Here is a 20,906-nt window from a genome sequence, read left to right on the forward strand (position 1 = left end):
TTAAGGGGCCCATACACTTACACAATTTCCCGCCGATATACAGCAGATTCGATCACTGTGATCGAATCTGCTGTGAAATTGTTGCGCAAACGCTGACCGAACGATAGATTTCCGTCCGAAATCGATAGTTCCCGTCGATCTGTCCGCACGGAAGATCTCTCTCGATCGCCGGCGGGTCAGGAGTGGGTAGATAGTGGCGTTCGAATGTCCGACGACCGACACGTTCGAATGTCCGATGACCGACGCTAGCGGCAATACATTACCTGTTCTGCTGGCGTGTGTCCCCGCTGTCCTCGCTTTCCCTTCTCCGCGCTGGGCTCTGGCTGGCTTCACTTACTTCCTGTACCCACAGGAAGTTTAAACAGTAGAGCACCCTCTACTGATTAAACTCCCCCTGACAGGAAGTAAAGTGAAGCTGGAGCCCAGAGTGGAGAAGAGACAGCGGAGACTGGGGGACTTACGCCGGCCGGATCAGGTAATGTATGCAGGGGAGGGGGGTGGCGGCAGCTCCACAGATTGTGAATCGGTTTCATAGTGAAATCGATTCAAAATCTGTTTGCAGTGTAGGCAGCCAATAGATCCCTCTTTCGTCAGATTCGATCACAGAGATCTATCTGCTGATCGATCTGGGGCAATCGACCAGTGTATGGCAGCCTATAGAGATAACAACTGGAGTTTCTTAACTCTTACTGTACTGGAAACAATTAGACGTTTGTCTCTGATCCTAATGTTTTATTTCTTAGCTGTACTAAACATACAAATCATTATATCATATTTTTTTCCCGCTTCAGAGGCTCTTTAACCTCCTTAGCGGTAACCCCGTGTGTGACACGGGGTAAGCCGCCGGAGGGTGCCGCTCAGGCCCTGCTGGGCCGATTTTCATAATTTTTTTTTTTTGCTGGACGCAGCTAGCACTTTGCTAGCTGCGCCAGCACCCCGATCGCCGCCGCCGCGCGCCCGATCGCCACTATCCGGTGCGGCGCGCGCCCCCCCCCCCCCAGACCCCTGCGCTACCTGGCCAATCAGTGCCAGGCAGCGCCAAGGGGTGGATCGGGTCTCCCAATGACGTCGGTGACGTCACCCCGCCCCGTCGCCATGGCGACGGGGGAAGCCCTCCAGGAAATCCCGTTCTTTGAACGGGATTTCCTGATCGCCTATCGCCGGAGGCGATCGGCAGGGCTGGGGGGATGCCGCTGAGCAGCAGCTATCATGTAGCGAGCCCTGGGCTCGCTACATGATTTAAAAAAAAAAAATTTAAAAAAATCTGTTGCGCTGCCCCCTGGCGGTATTTTTCATACCGCCAAGGGGGTTAAGCAGCAGTTAGACCAGGCTACCAGTGATATTTATTTCTGTCCACATTCTGAATTCAAAATGCTAAGATTGGTGGATCTTGATTTAGTTTATGTTTAGTGAGGAATAGAACAATAATCAGACAGGTTTCAAGCATGAGAATGGAGGTACCACCATCAAACTGGCCATATTCTGTTTCCACCGACATGATTCTAAGGGAACCTGAAGTGAGAATGATGTAAAGGCTGACATTTAATTGTAAACAATGCTAGTTGCCTGGCTGCACCGCTAATCTTCTGTCTCCGATACTTTTAGCGATAGACCCTGAACAAGCATGCCGACCAGGTGTTTCTGACAGAAATCTGACTTGTTTAGACACATGCTTCTTTCCGGCCTGACATTAATTACTGATGCCACAATGATCAGTAGGACTGCAAGGCAACTGGTATTGTTTAAAAGGAAATAAATATGGCAGCCTTCATATCTCCTCGCTGCAGATTCTTAATATAATCCCCCCCCCCCCTTCTTTATGTGTGATAGTAATTTCTCATCTTTTCGTTACCCTCAAACATGACTGTCAACTGCCTATGTCAAACAAACACAACCAAGACTCATCTCATACACGTTTATCTCATAGACGTTGAGGATTTTCTTCTACTTTAGCTAGGCAGATAGCTGGATAGCTCACAAAAACCATGTGCAGGAGCGTATGTAATTTTTTTTCTGCTTCCAGACACTGCTTCACAGCAGAACACTCTCTACAGCCATTCGCCAGCTCCTGACTTGCATGGGGTTTAGGGACCAGGGGGGCCCATGTTATCACTTTTGCAGGGGGCCCTATTAAGTCTAGTTACGTCCGTGCATCCAGGTAATCACATACTTACCAAAACTGCTGAATGCTTACTTGCTGAAGAAGTTATTTGTCACTAACCCTAGTGAAGCTGTGTTCTCTTCAAATATTCAGTCAGGTGTTGGAAGATGAATAATAAAAAAAAAAACACAACAAAACTTTGTTCTGAAGAGCGGGTGTTTGAAGCTAACGCAGTTCCTCCAGGACAAGAGATGGAATTACTCTTTTAGTAAGTCAGTGTCTCTGTAGACTCGGGGGAGGGGGAATGCCTATCACGCAGAAGATGGTTCATTCACAAGGACAGCATGTCCTAGATTTAGGGCCCTCTGGGCACAAAGATGAAAAGTTCAGTGGATGGCAATGTTGCTTTTCAGGAATGAAGTCTTGTATTCAAATCCCATCAAGAAGCAATTTTCATGGTGCTGGTAGGTTTTCACTCCAGGTAGGTTTTTCTCTCAGCTGAGACTGCGGCCTACATTTTAAAAAGGTGTCCGGTGATTTGGGTGCTGGATCATGCAAAATGTACATAATTACTCTTATCGGTAATTGGTTTTCTGTAAGTCATCCGCAACAGGATACAGAAAGAGAGTTCCTCCTCCTAAAGGGACAGGAACCAGAAAGAGCTTAAAGAGACTCCGTAACAAAAATTGCATCCTGTTTTTTATCATCCTACAAGTTCCAAAAGCTATTCTAATGTGCTCTGGCTTACTGCAGCACTTTGTACTATCACAGTCTCTGTAATAAATCAACTTATCTATCTCTTGTCAGACTTGTCAGCCTGTGTCTGGAAGGCTGCCAAGTTCTTCAGTGTTGTGGTTCTGCTATGAACTCTGCCTTCCAGGCCCCTCTATGCACACTGCCTGTGTGTTATTTAGATTACAGCAGCTTCTCTCTTCTCTCTTATCTTTTACAAGCTGGATAAATCGTCCTCTGAGCTGGCTGGGCTTTCACATACAGACAAGGGCAAAGCTGTTTGCAGGAAGAAAAGAGCAGCCTGAAACTTCAGTGCATGAGAACAGGGGGAAAGAAACACACAAATGATCTCTTAAGATTCAAAAGGAAGGCTGTATACAGCCTGCTTGTGTATGAATGTATTTTCTATGTGTGGACATACTGTACATCAACCTACTTCCTGTTTTGGTGGCCATTTTGTTTGTTTATAAACAAACTTTTTAAAACTGTTTTTAACCACTTTTAATGCGGCGGGGAGCGGCGAAATTGTGACAGAGGGGAATAGGAGATGTCCCCTAACGCACTGGTATGTTTACTTTTGTGTGATTTTAACAATACAGATTCTCTTTAAAGAGACACTGAAGCGAAAAAAAAAAATATGATATAGTGAATTGGTTGTGTACTATGAATAATTACTAGAAGATTAGCAGCAAAGAAAATATTCTCATACTTTTATTTTCAGGTATATAGTGTTTTTTCTAACATTGCATCACTCTATAATATGTGCAGATTACACAACACTCAGCAATTTAAAATGAGTCTTTCAGAGCAGTCTGTGAAGTAATGACCTCTCCTCTAGCAGAGGAAAAGTAAATAGTCCAGGAACAGTTGAGATATTAAAAGTCAGATAACAGCCCTCTCCACGACTAACTTAGTCGGAGAGCTTAATGGCTTGTTTGCATAGAGATAACAACTGGAGTTTCTCAACTCTTCCTGTACTGGAAACAATTACACTGATGTATCTGATCTTAATGTTTTATTTCTTAGCTGTGCTACACATACAAATCATAATATCATCATTTTTTTTTTTAGCTTCAGTGTCTCTTTAAGGGCATAATCACAGTGGGACATTGCATTGTAATGCGACATTAAAGTCGCAAAGCAGCATTACAGTGCAATGCAAAAAAAGGTGGTAACGCACATTAACGCTGTGTTACCATGGTATACATTAGATACAGTGGAGCATACAGTCAATGAAAAGTATGCCTTTCTGTATCTGTTTAATATTTGCGTTTAGAGGTAACGCACTGCAAACAGTGAGTTACCATAACGCAACATTTACAACACGACGTTAACGCCGCCCTGTGAATGTTGCATAGGCTTAACATTACAGTGCATTATCCTGATTTATAATTACTTTATAACACAGGACAATAGCGCCCCACTGTGAGTGCGATCTAAAAGGCCCCTCCCCATACCTCAGTACATTGCATATAACCTTACCTTGAGACAGTACTTACTATCCTAGGGAAGGTTTTTCCACTATCAAGAATGGCTATCGCAAACGCTTAGCGCTTTTTGAAATAATTTTCCTAGGTGATTCTAGGCATGTGCCTATCGATTTTCTAATCATGCCTAGCGATTTTTGGAGTGTTTTGTTGTAGTGTTTGTTATTGTTTGTTACAATAGAGCTGTAACTAAAAAGCTTCTGTAACAAAAACGCTAGGAAAATCGCTCTGATCTAGCGCTTTTCAGAGCGATTTTCCACTTTCCTATACTTAAAGAGGAACTCCAGTGAAAATAATGTAGTAGAAAAAGTGTTTCATTTTTTACCATAATTATGTATAAATGATTTAGTCAGTGTTTGCTCATTGTAAAATCTTTCCTCTCCCCGATTTACATTCTGACATTTATTACATGGTGACATTTTTACTGTGGGCAGGTTATGTAGCTGCTCCTAGCTGTTTTGGCTGTTAGAGACAGCTGTAAACAGCTAATTCCTGTCTGTGAACATTGTTACATTGTGGCAGTTTGCCCAGAGTACCGCGGTCCCAGAGCTTCTTGTGGGAGGGGTTTCAGCACAAAATCAGTCATACAGCTCCCCCTGATGGTCTGTTTGTGAAAAGCATTATATTTCTCATGTAAAAGGGGGTATCAGCTACTGATTGGGATAAAGTTCAATTCTAGGTTGGCGTTCCTCTTTAACATTGAGGCTGAATCACCTCAGAAATCAGCAGAAATGCTGCATCACTCTGGTGTGCTCCACCCCATTCAAATACATTAGCCAAGCGCTTTTCAAAGCGATGGCATTTTTAAAAGCGCTCAAAGGAGCTCTTGGTATGCACCAGCCCTTACAGAAAACCAATTACAGGAAAGGGTAATTGTGTACTTCTGTTACGTCATTCGCGACAGGATACAGAGACCTTCCAGAGAAAACATTCAGGCAGGGAACACACTTGACTGTTTTCGTGCACGTTTTCTGGACATAAAAACTCATGTTAATCAATGGGCTAGTTCACACTTAATATGTTTTTCGCGTGCAGAAAAAAAACTGACATTCTGCATAATGACGCTGCACATTTTGTCAGTTTTCTCTATCAATTACATCAGCTGCTGTGAAACAACGCATGCGTTTTCCTGCATAGAGACACACTTGGTGTGCAGAAAACTTACACAGAAAAACGCGCGCAGAAAACTGAAAGACAAATGTGTCCCCTGCCTTAGGGCGGGACCACGGCAGACAAAACTATCCTCCTGAAAGATGGCTCTTCACTGGCCAAAACATGTAATCTATTCTATAATGTTTTATGAATGAATGTGCACTTGACCAAGTGGCTCTCTTACAGATCTGTTGTATTGAAGCTGAAGACTACTCAGCCCAAGAGGAGGAAACTGCCCTTGTAGAATGAGATGTGAAGTTCTCTGGTGGAATCTTTCCTAATGACTGATACAACAAGGGCACTAGGCGGATGTGTTCCGTCCATTTTGCATCCACTTGCAGCAATTTCACCATCCACTCCACGTTCTCCCATCCGGTTAGATCTTATGTCCTGCACTTACCACATACGCCTCGCCGCTCACCTGTCCCGACGCCGCTTGTTCCGTCTATATTCTGCCCGGAGGCCGGCAAGAGCATGGGGTTCGCCATAGGTTGCATTAGGCCAACTGTCCCTAGCAACAGGGAGAATTTTCATTGGTCCACCATGACCCAATGAGAATTCTCCCTGTTGCTGCGTATTCCCATTGGTCTTTAGTAGCCCAGTGGAGATCCCAATGCTTCTGCAGGCCACTGAGCTGTGTATGGGGACCGAACAGCGGTGGGACACTTTTTACATCACGGCGGTGATAGAAACGGGCAACGTGCAACTAGCCTAGTGAGAAGGAACACTGTCTGTTCTCATAGGCTTTCATTGTATACATTTTCCCATCCACTCCAGGAAAATGTGCAAAGTTCAGACTCTGCAATGCGGCAAGTGGTTTCATTTTTTGGGACGCGGATCCTTTTTTTAACATTAGGATCCGCTTCCTGCACTAAGTGATGGCAGAGCGAGTGGGCTTCAGTGATGGGAGAGCAGTGGGTCTGTGCGACATGACGTCAGTGAGCCCCGTTTTTTTGTACCAGTGCTGGTACTCAAGTGGTTAATGAGGCTTAGACTCAAATGGAGCATAAGTAAGGCCCAGTGCACACCAAAACCGCTAGCAGATCTGCAAAACGCGAGAGGTTTTTGTACCAGATTTTCAGAGCGATTCTAGGCATGTTTTTGAGACGTTTTCTAAACATGCCTAGCGTTTTTTGGAGCATTTCTGTGTAGCAGATTACAAATATTGTTACAGTGAAGCTGTTACTGAACAGCTTCTGTAACAAAAACGCCTGGAAAACAGCTCTGATCTGGCGTTTTTCAGTGCGGTTTGAGCTTTTCTTATACTTTACATTGAGGCAGAAACGCTTCTGCAAACAGCAAAAATGCTGCAGGAGACACGTTTTCGGTTTGCTAAAATCCTCAAACCGCTGGTGTGCACCATCCCATTGAAATACATTAGCCAAGCGTTTTCACAGGCGGAAGCGGTTTGTGGAACGCTTCAAAAACCGCTCGGTGTGCAACAGGCCTAAGAGCATGAAGAACAATATTCAAATCCCAGGGAGGCACTCTGAAATTATTTTGATGGCTTTCAAAAAAATTTTAACCAATGAGTAAGAAGAAATTGGACAATCCAAAAAAAAAAACCTGACAAGGCTGCTACCTGAACCTTAACAGTACAGTACAGTATTTCATTTTAATCCCATATCTACTCCATTTTGTAAAAATTCCAAAATATTGGGAAAATCTGGTTTACAAAAAGTATCCTGTGATTATTTATTTATTATTGGCAGCCAGGGCCGGTCCTGGACTTTTTGCTGCCGGAGGCAAACTTATGAGGATGCGAGGAGACAGCCAGGCAGTGTACATTGTTAAAAAGGAAATAAATAGGTCAGCCTCCATATCCCTCTTGCTTCAGTTGTCCTTTAACCTGCCTGGCGTTCTATTAAGATCGCCAGGCAGGCTGCGGGAGGTTTTTTTTTTAATAAAAAAAAAACTATTTCATGCAGCCAACTGAAAGTTGGCTGCATGAAAGCCCACTAGAGGGCGCTCCGGAGGCGATCTTCCGATCGCCTCCGGCGCCCAGAATAAACAAGGAAGGCCGCAATGAGCGGCCTTCCTTGTTTTGCTTATATCGTCGCCATAGCGACGAGCGGAGTGACGTCATCGACGTCAGCCGACGTCGTGACGTCAGCCGCCTCCGATCCAGCCCTTAGCGCTGGCCGGAACTTTTTGTTCCGGCTGCGCAGGGCTCAGGCGGCTAGGGGGGCCCTCTTTCGCCGCTGCTCGCGGCGAATCGCCGCAGAGCGGCGGCGATCAGGCAGCACACGCGGCTGGCAAAGTGCCGGCTGCGTGTGCTGCTTTTTATTTCAGCCAAATCGGCCCAGCAGGGCCTGAGCGGCAGCCTCCGGCGGTACTGGACGAGCTGTGCTCGTCCAGACCGCCCAGCAGGTTAAAGGGAAGGTGGGTAAAAAATAAAAATCAAATTCCACTTACCTGGGGCTTCCTCCAGCCCGTGGCAGGCAGGAGGTGCCCTCGCCGCCGCTCCGCAGGCTCCCGGTGGTCTCCGGTGGCGCGCCCGACCTGGCCAGGCCGGCTGCCAGGTCGGGCTCTTCTGCGCTCCAAGTCCTGGTACTTCTGCGTCCCACGCCGGCGCTCTGACGTCATCGGACGTCCTCCGTGCTCTACTGCGCATGCGCAGTAGTTCTGCGCATGCGCAGTAGAGCCCGGAGGACGTCCGATGACGTCAGAGCGCCGGCGTGGGACGCAGAAGTTCCGGGCCTTGGAGAGCAGAAGAGCCCGACCTGGCAGCCGGCCTGGCCAGGTCGGGCGCGCCACCGGAGACCACCGGGAGCCTGCGGAGCAGCGGCGAGGGCACCTCCTGCCAGCCACGGGCTGGAGGAAGCCCCAGGTAAGTGGAATTTGATTTTTATTTTTTACCCACCCTCCCTGAACCTTCCCTTTAAAGGAAATCCGAACTGAAATGTGACAAAATGCGATAGACATGTGTATGTACAGTGCCTAGCACACAAATAACTATGCTGTGTTCCTTTTTTTTATTTCTCTGCCTGAAAGAGTTAAATATCAGGTATGTAAGTGGCTGACTCAGTCCTGACTCAGACAGGAAGTGACTACAGTGTGACCCTCACTGATAAGAAATTCCCCCTTTTTACCGATTTCTTGCTCTCAGAAGCCATTTTCTGCTAGGAAAGTGTTTTATAGTTGGAATTTCTTATCAGGCCCAGTGCACACCGAGCGGTTTTTGGAGCGATCCGCCGGCCGCATCCGCCTCTAAAAATGCTTGTCTAATGTATTGCAATGGGATGGTGCACACCGGTGGTTTGCGTTTTTTGCCAAGCCACAAACGCGCCTCCTGCTGCGCGTTTGCGGTTTTCGGAAGCGTTTCGTTCTCAATGTAAAGTATAAGAAAACCGCAAACCGCTCTGAAAAACGCTAGTTCAGAGCGGTTTGCCAGGCATTTTTGTTACAGTAGCTGTTCTGTAACAGCTTTTACTGTAACAATATGTGTAATCTGCTACACAAAAACGCACGCAAAACCGCTAGGTATGTTTAGAAAACCTCTCTAAACTTACCTAGAATCGCTCTGAAATCAGCTCCCAAAACCGCTAGCGTATTGCGGATCTGCTAGCGGTTTTGGTGTGCACTGGGCCTTAGTGAGGGTCACACTGTAGTCACTTCCTGTCTGAGTCAGGACTGAGTCAGCCACTTGCATACCTTAAAATTAACTCTTTCAGGCAGAGAAATGATCGCAAGCTCTGCCCCGGGAGTTAAACGCAATGCAGTGCTGTGCTGAGTGCACGGCTCTGCATTGCTTAGTGGAAATGCAGCGCAAAGCCCTGTGGCTCTGCGCTGCATGTCACTCCCAGCGGGGGGCGGGACTTGTGATCCCATTCATTACTGAATGGAATTGTTGGCTGAAGCGTCCCTAAATGCAGCTAACCATGTGTGGCGATTCAGCGCTGAATTGCCAAGCATGAATGGAAACAGCAGCCAGTGTAGTCCATGGACGTCTATGGAGGCTGCGATCGTGTTTCCATAAGCATGCCTAAAAGCGCACTATATGGAAAGGAGTCCTGGGCCTGCTTCTGCCTGCTTTTTATCAGCACATCAATCTTACAGATTGATACATGTTGCTGAAAAGCGGACCGAAGCGCATTAGTGTGAATGAGGCCTTAAGGCTCGTTTCCATTAGAGCGCAGAGCCCTGTGGCTCTGGATTGCGTGTCACTCGCGTCGGGGGTGAGGGTTGGGGGGGCTTGTGATCCCATTCATTACTTAATGGGATTGCGGCGGGCTGAAGCCCCCCAAAAATCGTGTTGTAAGGAAACGAGCCCTTACTGCAGTAATTAGCCGGGCATTTTTTTACGTGAAGAGAGGGAGGCGGGGCCAAGCACCAGAAGTTGGGTGATGCGGGGTCTTTCAGAATGGCTTCACAGGACAAGGATTCTCAGGTAACTATCACAGGATTCAAAATTTACTCTGACGATGTACTTAAATGTTGATTCCTGAGAGACAGGAAGAGGCTGAGCTCCTCCATCTGTCACGCATATCCAATCTCTCTCCTCAAATTGTCGGATTCTTTGTAGTGAACATACAACGAGAGAACATACAGGGCATGCTCAGAACACATATACTCTTGGGCATGACTATTGCTGAATGCGTTTCAAGTGTATGCATGCCACAAAGTCCTGGGATCGCGGCTATCTTGAAAGAAGAGGTGTGCTTAAAGGACAACTGTAGTGAGAGGTCTATGGAGGCTGCAATATTTATTTCCTTTTAAGCAATACCGGTTGCCTGGCTGTCCTGCTAATCCTCTGCCTCTAAGGGCCAGTGCACACCAAAAATCGCTAGCGTAATCACAAACGCTGAGTGTTTTTTGAAGTGATTTTTAAAAGCGATTCCAGGCATGTACCTAGAATTTTCTATTTTTGCGATTTTTGGAGCATTTTGTGCAGTGATTTCATCCTTCTTCTACACTTTGACCTGGAAGAGATCAGCTTTAGCAAAAAAAAAAAAAAAAAAAAGCTAGGAAAAATGCTCTGTTTGTTTCCAAGCGATTTTTCCTTTTTTCCTGTACTTAACATTGAGGTGTAATCACCTCCAAAATGCTGCAGGAAATGCGTTTGCACTTGGGGAAAAGAAAAATCACATCGCTCTGGTGTGATCCATCCCATACAAATACATTAGCAAAGCGCTTTTCAAAGTGCTATCGTTTTTAAAAACGCACTAAAGTGCTCTTGCTGTGCACCAGCCCTAATAGTTTTAGCCACAGCCCCTGAACAAGCATGCAGCGGATCCATTGTTTCTAGGCGCACGCCCAAAGTGTTTGAGAATGCAAGTGATGTGAGTTTGCTTTTTTGTGTGAGTTTCTCTGCATGTTTTTCAAGTGTAAATTATATTTCTGTTTTTTTTAGCATAGTGTTAACATACAAATGTTTTCAAAAAGCTTTCTGCATGCATAAAAAAGCAGCGCCCAAAGAAAATAAAAATGCATGTAGCCTAGGAGCAAAACCGCAGTGAATTGCTTTGCGCCTTGCGAGAACAAGGAACCTGACACCTTCTCTTGTTATACTGTATATAATACTGTACAAGGCCTCTCTCTCCTTAGCTTGGAAGAAAGGAAAAACATTTGTTATTTAGTGATGCCATCTTCTGGCCATTGTTGTTACAACCACTATCATTAAAAAGGAAGCACAATGGGAGACAACTAGAGATAGCCTACTAAATGCAAACAATTCCTAGTACATTCGGGTATATGCAAATGTATGCAGTTTGAAAATGGACCAATCGAACCCGACTCTTTTTCAAGTTACATACATTTGCATTAAATGTTTGCATAATCATGCATCAACTCTAAATTATTTGCATCTTATTATTATCGTATTACATCCCTACAGTGAATTCTATATTTCAAACGCATATAAAGTAAGTTTAAAAAATAAAAACCTAATCTGTACAATAGCTGCAATGATCCCTTTCATAGCACAGACGTGTGGGATATTTGGAGGGATTTGTAATAGCTGCATGGAAGGAGGAATGAGAGGTCGTGCTAAGCTCTCACCTGAGGTGAACAAGTTCCAGTACTACTTGTCTGTTTCCTCTCTGACACTACAACTACCACAAGCTACTACGTGCACTCTCAGGACTACATTCCCCGGCATGCTCTGCTTCGGGAAGTACTACAGACGCGAAGAGGGCGGGGTTCCGATGTTTCCAGTCTTCGCTCTGGTTGGTTGTTGTAAATGTCAGGTTTGCGCTGATTGCGTTGATTGGTCGTTTTACTGAACGAGCTCTGAGAGAATCATGGCGGCGGCCAAGGGCATTCGGCTGATGCTGAAGCCAGTGAGGTCTATAGCTGTCAGCCTGTGTCCTTTTGAATCCAACGTGAGTTCCACCAGGTGAGGATGAGGAGGTGTAGAAAGGGTATCATTTACAGTCCTATTCCTCCTGCACATCATTGTCCCTCCCAGTCAGCGCTGGACGTCTTGTCACTCTTTCATGCAGGAGTCTTTGGAGCTGCTCAGAATCAATTTGTTACAATGTAATCTCCAGGGGGACATTTGGAGCTACATTACTTGAGAATACCGAAGACTGCTACCTGCTTGTGGCAATTTTTAAAGAAGAAATTTAACCAAGGATTGAACTTCATCCCAAACAGTAGCTGATACCCACAAGAAATCTTTACCTTTTCTCGAATAGATCATCAGGGAAGTCTTGATGGTTGATATTGTGGTGAAACTCCTCCCACAGTGTGATGTCATAACCATGGTCCTGACAGTTTTCTTTGAGCCTCCTTGCATTGTGGGAAATAACGGCTTTTTCCAACTGCCAAGCAAGCAGTGGCTCCCTCTGTGCATAGAATTCTCAGTAACAAACATTCCGTACAGATCAGTGATCACCTGACAGCGCTAAAGCTGTGGCCGTCTGTGAACAATTTCAGAATGTAAATCAGGGAGAGAAAACATTCTACAATGGGCAAACACTGACTAAATGATCTATAAATGAATATTATCCATTATGTTATTTACACTACAGTTCCTCTTTAAAAAGTTGTGAATATAGGCGGTAGCCATGCCCAGCGGTTGAGGGTCCTGGTGGTTGTGATTGAATTGTTGCCAGCAGCAAATGGCCATTGGTCAGTGACAGTGATGGCTAACCTTGGCACTCCAGCTGTGACAAAACTACAAATCTCATCATGCCTCTGCCTTCCCGAGTTATGCTTAAAGCTGTCAGAGTATTGCAATGCCTCATGGCACTTGTAGTTCTGCCACAGCTGTAGTGCCAAGGTTAGCCATCACTGGTCTATGAGGTTTCCTGCTGGTTCTCCAGAATTAGACTTGCTTCCAAAATTGAAAGTAATATTGAATTGCTTTGTTAGCAACAGGGCTGTGGAGTCGGAGTCGGGCAATTTTGGGTACCTGGAGTCGGAGTCGGGAAAAAATGCACCGACTCCGACTCCTAATGAATTTGTAACTGTAATTAAAATAGAAAATATGATAAAATGTTCTATTTCTCAGATAATAGTCATTAAAAATAATGTATATATACAGTAATAGCTGTGCTTAGTCCACAAAAATGAAATAAACCAATCAAAATTAGTTACTTGTGCTGCTTCAATAAAGCAGTCCCCGTATTTTTAAGGTCAGATATACATATCTGATTGTGACTGTATATATGATGTGTACACAGGAATCGCTTATATATACTAAATAACATCTATGCTGTAAGAATAAAGCCTGATGTGTAGCTGTGTCACTAATAGAGATGGTCAATGAGATGGAAATAATTCTGCACTGATGCTGATTTATGCAAATGTATGCACTCCCTTTGCTGATGAAATCAAATAATTTGATATGTTATTAAAATTTGGTTTGGTGACTACAAATTAAAGGGTACCTGAGACGGATGAAAAGTAAAGTTTTATACATACCTGGGGCTTCCTCCAGCCCCCTTCAGGCTAATCAGTCCCTCACTGTCCTCCACCACCCAGATCTTCTGCTATGAGTCCTGGTAATTCAGCCAGTCAGCGCAGTCCGGCCGCATGCCACTCCCACAGCCAGGAACATTCTGCACCTGCGCAATAGTGCTGCACAGGTGTAGTATGCTCCTAGCGGTGGAGTGTGTTCATGCGCACTACGCCAGACTGGCTCAAGTACCTGGACTCATAGCAGAAGATCCAGGTGGTGGAGGAGGACAACGAGGGACTGATTATCCTGAAGGCGGCTGGAGGAAGCCCCAGGTATGTATAAAACTTTAATTTCATCTGTCTCAGGTTTACTTTGTTACACAGTAGTACTATACTCTACATATGCACTCCCCACAGAGCTGCAGGGAATCCACTGAGAATGCTGTGCACATTGAACACAGAGGTGTTGTCTGTTTACAATCTCCTCATTCCCCTGCAGAGTACCTGCACATCATTCTTACATGTACCCACACTTACATTGCCTAGGGCCTGATAGATGTTCTTTGTTCCGATTTGTACCTTTTACAAGTACTATTACGAAGGACTAGTTTTAGTCTAAAGGGAATAAATATAGTAGTCTACATCTCCTTCTCACTTCAGTTGTCTTGTAAAATTTCTAAGCGTTGGCAGTTATGAGACCAATTTCATGTTACATACTTTTAATCAACAAAATTGTAATATGCAAATTAGAGGAGTCGGAGTCGGTGGAATCCTAAACTGAGGAGTCGGAGTCGGTGGATTTTTGGACCGACTCCACAGCCCTGGTTAGCAACTGCCTATGAGCTATGAGTCAAAGAGCGTACACACGCCGTATTTTTACAAACGGTGGGTCCGTCAGACTCTCCCGCGGGACGGTCGTTCTGCCGACAGAAAGTGGCTTAATGGCTTGTTCACACTATGAGTGTTTGCGATTTTATAATGTGAACAAGGCCTAAGGCCACATACACACATCAGACCATAGTCTTTTGAAAATGAAAGATCTGTACAGACACAAAAGATCAGTATCTGCAAAAGATCTGTTCCTGCCAAGAATCCATTCCTGCAAATTGCAATGATAGTCTGAGATCTGCAGATCATCATACACACATGATTTAACTGACATTCATCTGCAGATCAGATCCACCAGGATGGATTTTCAGATCTGCAGATGATTGCTTGGTCTGCAGATGAATGTCAGTTAAATCATGTGTGTATGAGGATCTGCAGATCTCATAGACTATCATTGCAATTTGCAGGAACGGATCTTTGGCAGGAACAGATCTTTTGCAGATACTGATCTTTTGTGTCTGTACAGCATCTGTGTGTGCAGCATCTTGCAAAGATTTTTTTCTGATGTGGAGTTCAGCTCCATAGAAAAGACTGTGAAGGTATGGCTCTCATACTACATGAAGGGTGGTAAGATTGGTCTGTGATCTTTCATTTTCAAAAGACTATGGTCTGATGTGTGTATGCACCTTTAGTGTATGTTAGTATGAATTTTCTTGCGCTCTCATTAACTTTAAACCAAGTACAGGAAAAATGCAGCATGCACTGTGGTATGTTTGCTTTAGTGACAAAATCCAATCGCGTTAGAGCAAAAGGGTCACTGTGATAACTATTATACAGTAGTGCCATTGCCATCTGAGAATCGTCAGCCAAACGCACGTGAAATAAAATTGCTTTTTTTCCTGTCTCTAGCTATGCATGAGGATAAAAGCCCTAAAATGCAGAACATAGGCATATGCGTCTAGAAAAAGTCTTCATGTTTTTGCAAATGCAACACTGTAGTATGAAAGAGCCCTGGGTCAGCACCATGCTGTAAACCAGGGCATCGAGGATTCGGGGCAATTTCGGGTACCTGGAGTTGGATGATTTTAGAACCAAATCCATAGCCTTTGTCAAAACTAGACTGAGGAGTCTGAGCCATTTTGGGTACCTGGAGTCGGTGGTTTCATAAACTGAGCAGTCGGCGTCGGGTGATTTTTAATTTTTTTTTTTTTTTTGTACCGACTCCACAGCCCTGCTGCAAACACTGTTGGCGGGTGATTTTATCATGGTGCTTTTTTACATTGTTTTACTGAATAACCCATTTTGTTTTTATTTACAGAGAATTCGTAGAAGCCATTAACTCCAAGAAAATCCGCTCCACTAATAATAATTGTGAAATAACCGTAGATGTGAGACATGACAAGAGTGAGCCAGTAGTAGATATCTCCTTTGGTAAGTATCCTCATGTAATATTGATTAGAACATGGAAATGGTAGCCCTCTTAAGCCTCATACACACACTAGAAGAAGAGTGTGTACGGCAGCCCTGAACCCCCCCCCCCCCCCCAAACCAGCAATCCATCTGTATTGTACTCCCCACATGACAGTTCAGTGCCGCTCCATCTGCCCTATACTCCTCTCCCCCTGCATAGCAACTGAACACGTTACCAGAGAAGCGTCTGCATACAGCTCCAGCCCTGGAAAGTCACACAAGAGATTCTTCTTTTTGTGATCTGCCTTTTTTTTTTCCTTTCTTTTGTGTGTAGTCAAGAAGTGCCCACTGTATCTCAGTTCCTCTGTTGAAAGTTCCACTTTTTGTAATTTTTTTTTTTTTTTTAGTAGCAATCATTTAACAATTACAGAAAATACTGTGGAACGGGGAAATCGTTTTTTTTTTTTTTTGCGCATTCCAGAGATTTCAAGATTAACTATAGCACATATAAAGTAACAGAGAAAACTCCTAGACTTGTCTAGTATAGCCCTTGAGGGGAAAGAAGAGCTAAAACACTTTTTGCATTCACCATGGTGTTTTTAGACATGTACAAATTCTGCAACTAAATATAATAAATTATACAAGAAAAAAAGTGTAACTTCCAGCAGACCAAACATTAAAGAGACTCTGTAACGACAAAAAGATCCCCTGGGGGGTACTCACCTCGGGTGGGGGAAGCCTGAGGATCCTAATGAGGCTTCCCACGCCGTCCTCTGTCCCACGGAGGTCTCGCTGCAGCCCTCCGAACAGCCGGCGACTGTGCCGACTGTTCAATTCAATATTTACCTTTGCAGGCTCCAGCGGGGGCGCTGTGGCTGCTTTCGCTCCGAAGGAGGCGGAAATACCCGATCTCAGTCGGGTCCGCTCTACTGCGCAGGCGCCGGAGACTTGCGCCTGCGCAGTAGAGCGGACCCGACTGAGATCGGGTATTTCCGCCTCCTTCGGAGCGAAAGCAGCCAGAGCGCCTGCGCAGGAGCCTGCAAAGGTAAATATTACGTCACCGCTGTACGGAGGGCTACAGCGAGACCCCCGAGGGACGGCAGACGGCGTGGGAAGCCTCATTAGGATCCTGAGGCTTCCCCCATCCGAGGTGAGTACCCCCCAGGGGACGTTTTAACGTTACAGATTCTCTTTAAGTTAAACCAAATGTTGAATTTATCATGTGTAATTTTGTACAAAATTCTTTGCTTAAAGGAGTCATCAATCAAAACAAGCTGACATGTCCCACACTAACCGCTCTGCTCGCAGCTGCCGCCCCGGGATCTGCTCTGGTGCAGACCTCCTCTAGTGCGCCTGCGTAATCGCCGCTGTCAGTCAAGTCCACGTTGTCCGCGGTAGTTCTGCGCCTTCGCAGTGCTCTGTGGACAATATGGATTTGATTGACAGTGGCACTTCATGCAGGGGCAGTAAGGATGACCTCGAGGTCGGCCTCTGCATCGGCGGGGACACCAGGCCAACGGCTAAGCGCGGAGCTTGGAACCTGTGATCTGCAAGCGGCTGGAGGATGCCCCAGATAAGTAGAGGGGGGCTTGTTTTGATTGATGACTCATTTTTAAAGAGGGATTGTCAGCCACAAAATCAAATTCCATTTAAACACTGCAGCATGTTTATAATGGTGCCAGGAATCTCACCCTGCAGTGCAAGCTCTCCAATCTATTCAGAAATGTCTCTGCTGTAATTATCTTATCTCAGTTACCCAGGCACTATTCTCTCGCCGCTGACGAAGACAGATAGAGAGGAAAGCTTGCCACTCTCCCCCCCCCCCCACCCCTGGTATTCATGCTCCTCTCTGATTGGGCTGAGCACGCTGCAGTATGATAGGCTTGGGTTAAATGTAATCCTGTGTTCATAGGAGGTTAGAGAGCAAGCCAGAATGACACAGCAGATTGGAGGAACACTAAAGGAGGAAATGACATCAGGATTTATGGTAGCTTCAGACTGTGGGAAAAAGATATGGAGACTGACAGGAACAGAATTCTCCATTTTATTATATAAAATTCACTAAAATCAAAATGTGGTCTGTACAATACATGTTTTATGTAAATAGAGCACGTATTTATCTACTTTATATATGTGGTGTTTTTTTCCTGGCATAGTATGGCTGACCCTTCTGCTTTAAAGGATACATGAGGCCTCCCAAACAAAGAATGCATCTTTACTTACCTGGGGCTTCTTCCAGCCTTAGAAGTCTGTGTCCCACGCCACAAAAGATTTTGCTTACTTAATGGCAGCATGTATATAATCCAGCTACAGGAACTTACATTTAGGTCAGTTCTTGTCCATTCTTGTTCACACTAAGGCGTGTTTGGCTTTTTTTTTTTTTTTTTTTTTTTTAAAGGGAACCTAAACTGAGAAGGATAAGGATTTCTCCTTTTAAAATAATACCAGTTGCCTGAATCGCCTGCTGATCCTGTGTCTCTAATACTTTTAGCCACAGCCCCTGAACAAGCATGCAGATCAGGTGCTCTGACTGAAGTCAGACTGGATTAGCTGCATGCTTGTTTCAGGGTGTGATTCAGCCACTATTGCAGCCACAGAGATCAGCTGGACTGCCAGGCAACTGGTATTGTTTAACAGGAAACATCCATGTCACTCTCAGTTAAGGTTCCCTTTAACCTCCCTGGCGGTCAATTAAATCCACCAGGGAGGCAGTGCAGCACTATTTTTTTTAAATTTTTTAAATCATGTAGCTAGCCTAGCTTTGCTTAAAGGAGTCATCAATCGGTTACTGCTAAGGAGGTTAACTGAGAGGGATATGGATGTTTCCTGTTAAACAATACCGGTTGCCTGGCAGTCCTGCTGATCTCATTGACCAAGGTAGTGGCTGAATCACACACCTGAAACAAGCATGCAGCTAATTCAGTCTGACTTCAGTCAGAGCACCTGATCTACATGCTTGTTGAGGGGCTGTTTCTGAAAGTATTAGAGACACAGGATCAGCAGAAGAGTCAGGCAACTGGTATTATTTTAAGAGGAAAAATCCATATCCTTCTCAGTTTCGGTTCCCTTTAACCACCAGTGATTTTCAAAATCTTGCTAAAAGCGCTTGTGCAATGATTCCCTATAACAGTGTTCACATCTGAGCGGTTCGATTACGATCCGTTTTAACCAAAGTGCTGCCTGTACCAGTTTTGGGGTGATCTGCCTTAATGGAAAGTATAGGGAAATCGCAAAATGCTTTCGGAGCGCTTTTGAGAATACATTGTATTTATTCTTTTCCGGGTCAAAGAGTTAACTTCCTGACTTGCGTCAAGAAGTGAAAAAAAACAAATCGTTCTGCAAAAGCGCTTAGAAAAGTGCTTTACAAAAAATCGTAGCGGGCAGGTAAGTGCTGGGAGGCATTAAAAAAAAAAATCACTCACAGAAACGCAAAACGCTGGCGTCGGCGATTGCAGATGTGAACAAGGCCTAAAGGTGTGCAGCAGCAAAGAGGCATGTATCAGGTGGCGTGGCCTAGGGGCTGGGGTCTCCTTCGTGACTGTGTCTGGCCAGAGGGATCGGTGCTGGGGGGCGGAGCAGTGCTTTTCAGCGCTGCTAGCTTTGGGCGCAGCCAGCGCCGCCATAGACTGTAATGGGAATCAGTCTATAGCGGCGCTCAGTGAGGAAGGTCGGCTCCGTCAGAAGACGGAGCCGAAGTTGTTTAAAAAACACAATAATTCGGCCTCCAGCAATCGCTGGAAGCCGAATTATTTCATTCCCCCACTATCCATGTCGGCCTGGAGGGGGAATAGTAATTAAAACGCCCCGGACTTGTGCAGAAGCAGGACCAGCCATTTAACAGCTGGATCCTGCGCCCAAGTCTACCAGCGCCGTATTCAAATGTACGCCTGGGGGGCTCCAGCTCACAGAGTCAGATGACTAGGAAGGAGATATGACACGCTCCCTCTGAATGCTCTTGCCGGAAGCCAGGTCGGCATGGAGCGGCCATTAAGGCTATGGATCTGGGCAGTGGCAGTGTTTAGCCCCTTCACTACTGACAAGTTGTAAGTCTCTACTGGAGTGGGGCGGGATGAACTGTTGATGAGGTGTGTGTGGGGTAAATATTTTCTGTTGCACAAGCTGGATGATATTTAAAGAGACACTGAAGCGAAAAAATATATATGATATAATGAATTGGTTGTCTACCATGAATAATTACTAGAAGATTAGCAGCAAAGAAAATATTCTCATATTTTTATTTTCAGGTATATGGTGTTTTTTCTAACATTGCATCATTCTCTAATATCTGCAGATTACACAATACTCAGCATTCAAAATGATTCTTTCAGAGCAGTCTGTGAACTAATGACCTCTCCTCTGGCAGAGAAAAAGTAAACAGTTGAGATAATAAAAGTCAGAAGACAGCCCTCTCCACGACTTTTGAAAGTCGTATAAATGAATGGCTTTTTTGCATAGAGATAACTGGAGTTTCTTAACTCTTCCTGTACTGGAAACAATTAGACTGATGTATCTGATCTTAATGTTTTATTTCTTAGCTGTACTACACATACAAATCATAATTTTTTTTTCGCTTCAGTGTCTCTTTAAAGGCAGCTCATACGCTTACATGACTGAATGCTGGCATCATGGAAGGGACAGACGCAAAATCGCAGGATGCTGCGGAGCAAGGCTGCAGTGCTAATGTTGTATTTTATTTTTTTTTCCAGTTGATGGTGATAGATTGTTTATTAAATCTGCCAATGTGACTGCTAGAGAAATGCTGCAAAAACTGAGCTCTTTCTGTGACGCCAAAGACCCGCAGCTGAAGGACGCCACCAAGGACTCCACCAAGAAGTAGATTGCGCTCAATCTGTGTTCATTCATTGCGTTCCTGACCTGAGGACTCCAGTATGACTCAAAGGGACCCTCCCACCTATTTATTACATGATGCCTCTCAGTTTATAGGGAGTTCAAGGCTGACTTCAACATTATGTTCCTTGCCAAAGAGGGAAGTAACTACGTCAGCAGAATTGTATTATGTTATATTTACTTTTATAAATAAATCTTAATATCAATGTGCTGATATGTCCAGAGTTTATCTTTACCGCCGGATAAGTAGAACAGGTGCATTAAAGTAAAACCAGGGACTACCTTCACTTTTGTCAAGAAAAAATATCCATTTGATTATTTTTTTATATTTGCTGTAATATAGTCAAGATGTTTGTATAAATATACGTCAGACATGAGTCAATTAACAGAAACCAGAGACGTACTATATTCAAAGTTTTATACATACCTCGGGCTTCCTCAAGCCCCATCTGTACGGATCGCTTCCATGCCGCCGTCCTCAGCCTTCTCCAGCTCCGGTACGG

At 44.8% G+C, this 20,906-nt stretch overlaps 2 protein-coding genes across 6 annotated transcripts in view; one reads left to right on the plus strand and one right to left on the minus strand.

Moving 5' to 3' along the window:
• The window catches only part of PAG1 (phosphoprotein membrane anchor with glycosphingolipid microdomains 1), a 359,982-nt gene extending 348,486 nt beyond the window's left edge, over nt 1-11,496 (minus strand). For 4 of the 5 annotated variants that reach the window (XM_068237537.1, XM_068237534.1, XM_068237545.1 and 1 more), the window contains exons 1-2: nt 11,473-11,488; nt 2,175-2,738 (exon numbers count right to left, since the gene is read on the minus strand). The gene's annotated coding sequence lies outside the window, so the exon portion shown is untranslated. Of the gene's footprint in view, nt 1-2,174; nt 2,739-11,472 lie in introns of all 5 variants that reach the window. The other variant, XM_068237539.1, reaches the window with a different exon arrangement.
• A 178-nt stretch (nt 11,497-11,674) lies between these two features.
• Nucleotides 11,675-20,613, plus strand: MRPL53 (mitochondrial ribosomal protein L53). Its single transcript, XM_068234849.1, has 3 exons — nt 11,675-11,809; nt 15,464-15,576; nt 20,262-20,613. Exons 1-3 carry the CDS (start codon nt 11,715-11,717, stop codon nt 20,390-20,392), a joined length of 339 nt encoding a protein of 112 aa, XP_068090950.1. The 5' UTR covers nt 11,675-11,714; the 3' UTR covers nt 20,393-20,613.
• The last annotated feature ends 293 nt before the right edge of the window (nt 20,614-20,906 follow it).

This window comes from Hyperolius riggenbachi, chromosome 5, assembly GCF_040937935.1.
Source record: "Hyperolius riggenbachi isolate aHypRig1 chromosome 5, aHypRig1.pri, whole genome shotgun sequence".
Taxonomy (NCBI): domain Eukaryota; kingdom Metazoa; phylum Chordata; class Amphibia; order Anura; family Hyperoliidae; genus Hyperolius; species Hyperolius riggenbachi.